Source organism: Micropterus salmoides, unplaced genomic scaffold (assembly GCF_014851395.1).
Source record: "Micropterus salmoides isolate LMB-PRFRI ecotype aquatic unplaced genomic scaffold, ASM1485139v1 Ms_hic_scaffold_13, whole genome shotgun sequence".
NCBI classification, from domain to species: Eukaryota; Metazoa; Chordata; class Actinopteri; order Centrarchiformes; family Centrarchidae; genus Micropterus; species Micropterus salmoides.
In genome coordinates, this window is record NW_024040374.1 from 5,064,303 (window position 1) to 5,074,619 (window position 10,317).

A 10,317-nucleotide genomic window follows, 5' to 3' on the forward strand; every position below is an offset into this window, starting at 1 on the left:
TTCAGCAGCATCATGACTGAAACAATCTCTTCACTCATGGTTTCAATGGTAAACCACCACAAGAATGACAATTACCAATAAACACACAATATGCTATAAATCATAAAGTAACATTTGTATTTCAAACAAATGGCAAACTTATTAGCACATTTTAACAAAACTCCCTTCACCGTCATGCATCATGGGAATTCGGAGGGCAGGACGTAGGCTGCGGTTTATTCATGGTGTCAAAGTCCACTGGAAGCCTCTCAGTGTTTCAGCAGCGAAGCGTGCAGCCTGCCCCACGTTAATGACTTGTTTTTAATTATTCTTTTTGTGCTTCTACTACATCCTTCAAAGCTCTCTGTGGCTTTGCTTTCGTTTCTTGTCTTGACTGGTGCATCTAGCAACTACCACAGGAGCATTTCAGAACTTCCTGCTCGGTTCATCTGCTCTGTGCTGCTTGACGCTGGGACGCTTCTGGGACACACTGCGGCGCTTCTGGTGTGAGCACAAACATTAAGTAGAGTGGCTGCAATCAGCTCCGACAGCAGAGAAGCAGACGGACTCAGTGGACTTTCAGAGTGAGTCTGGGTCATGTCCATCCATCCATCCATCCATCGCCAGTCCCAGCTGACATCGGGCGAAAGGCGGGGTACACCCTGGATAGGTCGCCAGTCCATCGCAGGGCTCTGGGGTCATGTAAACTTGGTTAATATGACTTTGTAGCAGGGGGGGGCCACGATGAAGCTCCGTCCCACTGTGCTGAGAGTCTATCTCTGCCCCCGCCTATGAGTAATCCCCAATTTTACAAAATGTACCTGTAATCTGATTACGTTACTTTACATTTATTTTGTATCCTGATTACGTAACACCGTTACATGTAATCCGTTACTCCCCAACCCTGTATGAGTGTTTCATGTTGTTCAAATATTACAGATATTCAGGATTGAGAGGGCTAATATGAAAGACTGGAGAACGACTATTAATGATTTTTGGTCTCCTGTGAGTTGTTTCCACAATTCCATGAAGCCTACTCCATCTGAGATCCATGAAAGAGGGGACAGATTAATGTCTTTGACCTCTATAATATCCACAGACTTCAATTGTTTTCAGTTATTACTTTTTTGCCTCCTTTAAAAGTGACAGGCTGAGAGCACTGACAAGTAAAACATCTTACTGAACAGGCTGCATCATCATCTTGATACGCTGTTCATGTGCACTTTATGGTTAAATGTTTTAGTGGTAGCGCTTCAGTGTTGTGGTCATTGTTTAGTCACGTTATGTGCCCAGCACCTAAAAAGAACTTTGGATGAGTCAACCCCACACATACCCCCCCTTTCTACAGTACTAAACATGTGCCATACAACTGATGAGACAATGTGTGTAATTTCTTCTTCTTTTCCCATGCCGCCATGGCATTGTTTGATAGCATGTTCAACGCTGCCAGATGTTCCTCATGCCCACATTTCAGAAGAGACCAAAAAGGCAGATTACCAAGAAGGAGACGTGATACATTTCACTTGCGAACCTGGTTATACATCAGGTCCAACCATCAAATATGTATGCACGAGCGGGGGCTGGTTGGCAGTTCGTCAGGGAACGTGTTTCTGTGAGTTGACTGGCTTTCTGTTCTGCGCTTTCACCACCGACTGAATGTCTTCTGTTGTTGTTGATCATGTAGCACAATAGCAGTAAATAGCTTACACTGTTGCAAATTGCAGTTAATTATATTTTTTGAAGGTCCCTTTCAGACACAGAATTAATTACGTAACCCTAACCAGTTGTTTTCTAGAAATGTTTTAATGGCAGTCTGCTTAAGTCAGACCTAGTAACATTTCCATAGCATTTCCAACACAGCTCAGGTTTGAATCAAACTTAATTCTTTAATCCTTTCTTATAACAGGTAGTCGATTTTTAAACCTTTTGAAACTCATCATCTGTGAAGAGCATAGTGTTTAAAACCAGTTCTTTCAGGTTCTGTTTAAACGTTTCATCTAGATAAAGTTGAATGGTCCTGTGACTTGACATGAAAATGGATTTAGATGTCAAGAGAAATGAAACAGCAGAACTGCATTTCTCTAAATGTGATCTCAGTGGTGTTGAGCTCTATTCTCTGCTGCAACCCTAGTTTGTCATGTACTTCACCGTCAGTGACCTGACTGACTTGTATTTAGTTCCAGCTTCCAGCTGTGAGCCCCCTCCTGCAGATGGTGGGGTTACAGTAAACGGTTTACCACAAAATGAAGAACCCATACTTCCTGACCAATTCCTCACATTCAGCTGTGGTCCTGGGAAATATCTGGATGGCAGTTCAGTGCTGATATGTGGTAAAGATGGACAATGGAATAATCCATTCCCCTCATGTGAAGGTAAATATAAATAAAAATAATAATTCTGTACACACTGGTTATGTGCTACTTAACTGTGGAGCATGTTGTAATACACTAAAATGACTGCAAACATTATAAGGGTGGCCTCTGTGACACATAAACGGAACCTAAGAGTTTTTCATTTGATAATATCCGTTTTATTCTTTCCAGACATCACTTGTAAAGTTGGAGTGATGCACCCTCATCTCTATGTAGCTGGACTCCCAAGAGCAAATGAAACAATGAAGACTGGACATAAATTACGGTTTCAATGCAGTGATCAATACACATTGTATGGGTCTGAGGAAATTGAATGTTTACAAACTGGGCAGTGGAATACTCTCTTTCCAACTTGTGATGGTATGTTCACTTTGGTTGGTTAACCCTGTATACGTTGATTTTACCCCCTTAGTTTATCCATCTTTTAAAGCACTTGAACAACTTGAATATTAATTCTCATAGAAAATGGTAAAAATTGATGGGAATAAGATGAGGACAAAAATAAACATTCAGAAATATTTTATGGTTGATTAGCGAGATAAGAGACACAGGATGTTGACATGTGAGTTTCATTAGATACATTAAGTACAAAGTGTAAGAACAGGTCAAAGCAAAAGTTGAATATTACAGGCGTTTTCATCATATGTACCTTTTCCCCTCAAGAACCTACATTTACATATTTGAATTAACATATTTTGAAGAATAACATACAAGCATCAGATCTGTATATAAAACAATAATTAAACCTGCAATTATAAAAAATTTTGGTCACTTGGGGGGACATGGTGGTACAACACTGACCATCATCTTTTAAGTTGATATAGTGAACTTCTTAGCAAAGAGTTGCCTATTTAAACATGCAGCTAACATACAGCGATATTTGCATTTTTTTAGACTTGTGTTTATGACCACCTGGCAAATTAATCCAATATTCAAGCACCTTATTTCTCTGTTTTGGTCTCCACTAACTTATAATGAAAATATTTGGCTCTTAAGCTACTAAATACTCCATTTTCATTGCTAATTGCTTACAATGTCTGCTGTTTGGTGCTGGCAGTTAACAGTAAGTATTTAGGGCTTTTTTGCTGAAACCCCTTCTTGCTGATGACGATAACAGTGCTATGAGAGCAGTGAGAATGAAACAAAAATGCTGCTGGCCAGAAAATCAGCAGAGAACTAAACATACTCTAAACCTCTGCAGAGCTGAGGGGAACTGCAGCGTTGGGTGATAATTCTATGTAGATTCATCACTATGACCACAAAAAGTAGTCATGTGAACCATTTTTATATGGAAATATTGATTATGGACTGTTTAATAAAAAAGAAACATCTAAGTAGATTTAAACTTTAGTAAAAAGACGTCCCCATGTACTCGTACTGTATCTTTGTATAATTCAAATAAGCTGTAAATGTACATGCATTGGAGGTAAAGTTACAAAGATTTGGACCTATAAGATTTACATCAGATTTGGGTCCGTGAAACCCAAAAAGTCAGATCTTTAGTCAAGTATGCTACTGTTTATACTAAATAAACCTCTTCATGAAACAGATTCTCTTACAGACAAATGCAAAGTCACACATGTACCAGCCAACGTATACATCTCCGTACATGTACCAAACAATCAACTAAGAAAAGGACAAAAGTTAAGGTTTGAGTGCAGACAGAGAGGACACTTTCTTCGCGGAAATGCATCGGTTGAATGTTTAGCAAACGGACAGTGGAGTGACCCCTTCCCAACATGTGGACGTAAGTCACTTCTTTCGTTGTCCCCTTACTCCTTATTTAGGTAAATGATGGAACAAGATGATCCATGACTCAACTTTCGGATGGTTACCACAGTGCACTACAATCTCAGAAGGCTTGATCTGCTGTTTTCCCTGCTACCCTGACCTGATGTGTATTGTCTTTGTGCCTCTTGTGTTGTTGACATTTACATTTTAAAATTCAAAGGCAATAAAATATGTCATCTGTCACTCTGCGTGAAAATGTCATAATTTCTCCACAATAATAATGAACCTGTACTTTCTCCGACATTTGTCACATTCTTTTAGCTCCTTTGGGTTGTAGGAGACCACCGCCCCTTACAGATGGAGATATCAAGGACAGTGTTCGATTCCAGTACAGACATGAAGATAGGGTTGAATATGTCTGTCCGAACTTTTACATTATGCAGGGTGGACCTTACAAAACCTGCAAAAATGGTGAATGGGTTGGACAGATGAGATGCCTCAGTAAGTTTCCTTTTCCTACTGCATTCTGTGAGGATTTTGCATAATGTCAAACAGATTTTTGTTTCCAGTGTTTGCATGTAGCAGTTTGATTTATGTCAACATACATACATAATCATTATACAGACCCATTACACAAGGACTAAAGACTAATAAACAAACACATAGTGTTTGGTGAAAATGTAGTTAAAACAGGAATGTGACTTTTTGGAATCTGTTTAATCTTTTAAAAAGACTATGTCTTAGAAATTTCCATGAGATAACATGTAAAATCATTACAGAGAGACAAACAACTAGTCAGCTAAAGGTACATCAAGTCAAACCTAGATGCTAAGATAGTCTTAGCTAAAGCTAAAGCTAAATTTACCTACTATTTTTCCCTAGATGTTATCTGTAATTGACAGAAAGTCAATGATCACAATAAAGTTTATATTATTTAAAAATGAACAGTTTAAATGGACAATGAAAGGCAAAAGAACACATTATGTTTGTAGATAGTGTTTCCGTTTGAATATCTGCATTTTTTTTTTGTTTGTTTTATGTACTATTATTATTTATATTATTTTTTATTATTGCTAAAAAGAGATATGAAATCAAGGCAATATTACCTTTCTATTTATTTCACAATTTGCTGGTCAGTAATACTGTATATGTAGAGTATCGTAATAGAATATGTTTCCAATTACATTTGGGACTACATATTTAGTTTCCAAGTACACAATGTTTTTTTAAGTTCAAGACTAGAAATAATTATATATGGTGCATGCTGTACAGTCGTTCCTGACATTAAAAAATATATATATTTATCTGTTATATCTTTCAGAACCCTGCACTGTGGATAAAGAAGCCATGAGAAGTCACAATATTGTCTTCAGATATTCAGCTGATGATAAGCTGTATTTAACACATAATGATGTAATCGAGTTTATGTGTATCAGAGGAAGAAGACATGATGGAGTAAAGGAGATGCGCCAGAAGTGTGTTGACGGTGTGATGCACCTGCCCACTTGCCAGTAAAAGTTTATAAATCAACTGAATATAATATGATAAACATGAGCTGGTTCAACAAACATGTAAATGATTAATCAAAGTAAAGAGTTAGACCAGTATCTATACTTCCTGTGTGTTGTAATTTTAATAAAGCACAGCTTTTCACTTTGTCTGTTTTCAGCCTCCAGAATCATAAGCATGTAGCCGATTAAATGTGTTATGGTAGGAACGTCTTGTTGGCATATGATGTTAAAAAGACTACACCACCATTTATATATTTAATTTGATTTCCCAACATCTGATCCTGGCAACAAAAGCATAATTAACATGTTTATAGTTATGTAAAGGGACTTAAAGCACTTGGACATTGTTACAAAAATATTCTGGTCTTGGTTAACAGATAATGCTGATGTTATTCTATATTTTTGTTATCAAAAAATTTCATGAAAAGATCAAAAACAACCATGAGTGGACTGGCCATCGGGAATTTTGGGAACAATCCCGAATGACTGGTCCATTGCAGGCAGTTTCTAATGTTCAGCTGGGCCAAACCAATACTTTCAGTATTGAAGGGGAAAACAACAACGCGGGCGATCCTCGTTTTTGCTCAGATCTAATTGGCTCAACGGTGCTGATGTGACAAGCACAACAGAGAAGGTAAACATGTCGAAAAGAAAGAAAGACGCAAAAGAAATGTGTGGTGCCGAAAAATTAAGAATTTAGAAGAAAGAAATGTTGGTATGAGAGGCAGCTAAATGTGTCTAATTAACCGACCTCTTAGTTGGTGGAAAGGTGCTATAGCAGGCACAGATGAGGCAGTACCCAGCACAGGCACTGATAAGTAATGCATTTATTATAACCTGAGATTATTTATACGCATTTATGGCTATATATACATATAGGCTATATTATATATTTATATACAGCTCTGGAAAAAAATTAAGAGACCATTGCAAAATTATCAGTTTCTCTGGTTTTACTTTTTATAGGTATGTGTTTGATTAAGATAAAGATTTTTGTTTTATTCTACAAACATTCTGACAACATTTCTACCAAATTCCAAATAAAAATGTTGTCATTTGATTACTTGTTTTAAGAAAATGACAACTGGTCAAAATACTAAAAAAGATGCATTGTTTTCAGACCTCAGAAAATGCAAAGAAAACAAGTTCACATTAATTCTTTAATTAAAATCTTTAAACAACACAATACTAATAAATCAATATTTGCTGGGATAACCCTGATTTTTAATTACAGCTTTCATGCGTTTTGGCATGCTCTCCACCTGTCCTTCACATTGCTGTTGGGTGACGTTATGCCATTCCTGGCGCAAAAATTCAAGCAGCTCAGCTTTGTTGGATGGCTTGTGACTCTCCATCTTCCTCTTGATCAAATTCCAGAGGTTTTCAATGGGGTTCAGGTCTTAAGATTGGGCTGACCATGAAAAGATCTCGATCTGGTCGTCCACCTTCCATACCTTGATTATCTGGCTGTGTAGCAAGAAGCATTGTCCTGCTTTAAAAACCAATCCTCAGAGTTGAGAAACACTCTCAGAGCAGAGGGAATCAGGGTTTTTTTCCAGGATAATCTTGTAAAATGTGTGATTCATTTGTCCTTCACAAACAGAAATCTGCCCAATTCCAGCCTTACTGAAGCACCCCCAGATCATCACTGATCCTCCACCAAATTTAACAGTGGGTGCTTGAAGGCCTCTCCAGGTCTCCATCTAACCATTAGACGACTAGATGTTGGGCAAAGCTGAAAATTGGACTCATCAGAGAAGAAGACCTTACTCCAGTCCTCTACAGTCCAATCCTTATGGTCTTTTTCAAACTTTGAAGGGCTTTTTTTCTAGCTTCGTCCGACTTCAGCCCTGCCTCTAGGAGCCTGTTTTGAACAGTCCTTGCTGTGCACTTCACCCCAGCTGCTGTTTGCCATTCTTTTTGTAAATTACTTGATGTCATCCTATGGTTTTTCAGTGACATTCGAATGAGTTGGCGGTCAATTTTGCCTAGTTAACAAGTTGCTGAAAGTGTAGTTAAAACAGGAATCTGACTTTTTGGAATCTGTTTAATCTTTTAAAAGACTATGTCTTAGAAATTTCAATGAGATAACATAAAATCATCACAGACAAACAACTAGTCAGCTAAAGGTACATCAAGTCAAACCTAGATGCGAAGATAGGTAGTCTTAGCTAAAGCTATGGCTAAATTTACCAACTATTTATCACTAGATGTTATCTGTAATTGACAGAAAGGACACTCCAGTTAAAGTTAATTAGGTTTGGGTCCGGAAAGCCTTTAAATACCTTTAAATCACATATTTACATGCATTTAAATGGTAGATTATTGATTTTGATATACTTTAAATTAAAACACAGCTAACTATGGGTTGTAAATGATCACAATAAAGTTTAGATTCTTTACAAATGGAAAATGAAAGGCGAAAGAACACATTTTGTTTGTAGATAGCGTTTTCCTTAGAATATCTGCATTTTTTTATGTTTTATGTAGGCACTTTCTCTAAAAAGAAATGAAATTATGGCAATATTTCTTTTCTATTTGTTTCACAATTTGCTGGTCAGTAATACTGTATACGTATGTAGAGTATCGTAATAGAATTTGTTTCCAAGTACATTTGGGACTACATATTTAGTTTTCAAGTACGCAATGTTTTTTTATTCAAGACTAGAAATACAGTAATTATATATGGTGCATGCTGTACAGTCGTTCCTGACATAAAAAAAAAATTATATTTACCTGTTATCTCTTTCAGAACCCTGCACTATGGATAAAGAAGCTATGATAAGTCTTAAGGTTAAGTGACCTGAGATGGATGGACAAACATGTAAATGATCGACAAGACAATTTATAACGTACGAGCTGATCTTCTATATCTACTTCAGTTCTGCCAACTGTGACGTTTTTAATAAAACATATCACTCAGTCTGTTTTCTTCTTCCACAATCATATATATATTTTAGGAGAGAAAACATCTATACACATTTCTGCATCAAGAATTTAGTTAAATAGATCCGACACTAATTTCTACGTATTAGTCAACAGTTGCCTATAGAGGATTTATTTTTAATGTATTCAACAAAACATCCATGTTTTAGAAAACATAGGGACAATGTATTTTGTGTAGCACACATTTAAACACATTTTACACATTTAAAGTACTGTATTTTAATTCCATTTTATTCTACCTTACACTGCAGCTCTACTATATTTCAGAGGCGAAATGTTGTACTTCTAATCCCACATCTATAGTACCTTGTGACTTTTCTAGGGCTGACCCCGAATAGTCGAAGATTCAATGCTTCGATGGGCAGAGCCTGATTCAGCTGTCAATCTGACAGTCGAATCTTCACAACGGAAATGAGGATCCGTTGTGAAGCTTCACCATTTTGGCGATATGGGGGTGCTTAACGTCTGCTTATAAATAGAAATACCAGTTTTCTCCCAATAAGGTAATGTGCTGCTTATTACAATATACACTTCAACATATAATGCTGTAAATAAAAATGTGAAAAGAAAGAAGCTTTTAATAAATGTTTTTAAACTTTGTAAATAAATCCAAAATTCTAACGTTAACCCTTGAGGAAGGGGTTCTCAGTGCGCATGTGTGGGCGTAATGTGGATGTGTGTAGTGGCAGAAGAGGAACACCTGCTGAAGAGACGGAGCCCCAACTACTAAACCTTAGGAGATTATCACTGTTCAAGGCTTAAATTCAAATTATCTGTACAAATTACTTTTATTTTTCTTCCATGAATCATCTCACGATCCCTTAGATTTGTCTTGTGACCCTGTAAGATGGGGCCTGAACCCTAGGTTAGGAATCAATCACCAAACACTTTATAAAGTAGTTTGAACTAGCTCTACCTCAACCAACTGCAAAAGCAAAATACATTGTAGTATCAGTACATTTACAAAGGTACAAAGTACCACTTTCACCACAGTATATATGCAGTATGCTTTAAAGTCTTCCTGCCATTACCAAAATGTGTCCATTATCTCCTGCACAGTGAATGGTGATATCATGAGGAAACATAATACTGCATTCAAATTTAGCCATGACAGAAAGCCAGTATTCAGCCCATGGTAATGAACTTGAGGTCAGGTGTACCAAAGGAAGACCTATTGGTACAGTGGGCTTGTGTGGGTTTTGATGGTGTGATCATCCTGTCCTCTTGCCAGTAAAAGCTTTAGTTAACTGGAAGTGACATGAGCTGGCTGGACAAATATGTAAATGATTAACCAGAGGAAGAAGAGTATTGTTGAACAGTTATGCATCAATGATCTGTCCGCAATTTTAATTTCAATAAAACTTACAGTAAATTAACAGTTTTCATAGATAACATCTATCTGCAGGTGATTGCTCACTGGATTAAAATAGGTCTTGGGCTCTTTAATAATGTAGTGGCAAAGACAAAGTCTTAACATAACTGCATGGCAGACAGCTTGCCTATTGCTTGGAAACATAGAAGTTCAGGGAGCTAATGTGATGGTAGCATGTCCTGTCATGCTGGTGTGTTAGATGTTAGCTGTTTAGATACAGTAGCTGACAAACTAGCCTTGAAAGTTGTTGCACCATCACCAAGCTTCAAAGAATCAGAGATAATCTTATGGCAAAAGTCCAAGAAATCATTGTGCTGTTGTCGGGAGTAGCTCCCTAAGCAGAGTTTCAGTGGCTAAGTCAATGTTTGTCCCTCGACATTTCTGCTAATCAGAGTATTTCTTCCCA

The 10,317-nt window shown here is 37.2% G+C and overlaps 1 protein-coding gene across 3 annotated transcripts; it reads left to right on the forward strand.

The window, feature by feature from the left end:
• Positions 1-641: 641 nt before the first annotated feature.
• Positions 642-5,740, forward strand: LOC119900314 (complement factor H-related protein 1-like). 3 transcript variants are annotated; one of them, XM_038715140.1, is made up of 6 exons: positions 650-1,591; positions 2,157-2,351; positions 2,523-2,711; positions 3,913-4,098; positions 4,404-4,583; positions 5,404-5,740. In XM_038715140.1, the coding sequence occupies exons 1-6, from the start codon at positions 1,195-1,197 to the stop codon at positions 5,595-5,597; spliced, it is 1,341 nt and encodes a 446-aa protein (XP_038571068.1). In that variant the 5' UTR covers positions 650-1,194; the 3' UTR covers positions 5,598-5,740. The 3 variants fall into 3 exon arrangements, with proteins under 3 accessions (XP_038571069.1, XP_038571068.1, XP_038571066.1); XM_038715138.1 differs by having other exon boundaries at positions 661-1,591; positions 3,901-4,098; XM_038715141.1 differs by lacking the exon at positions 3,913-4,098 and having other exon boundaries at positions 642-1,591.
• Positions 5,741-10,317: the final 4,577 nt, after the last annotated feature.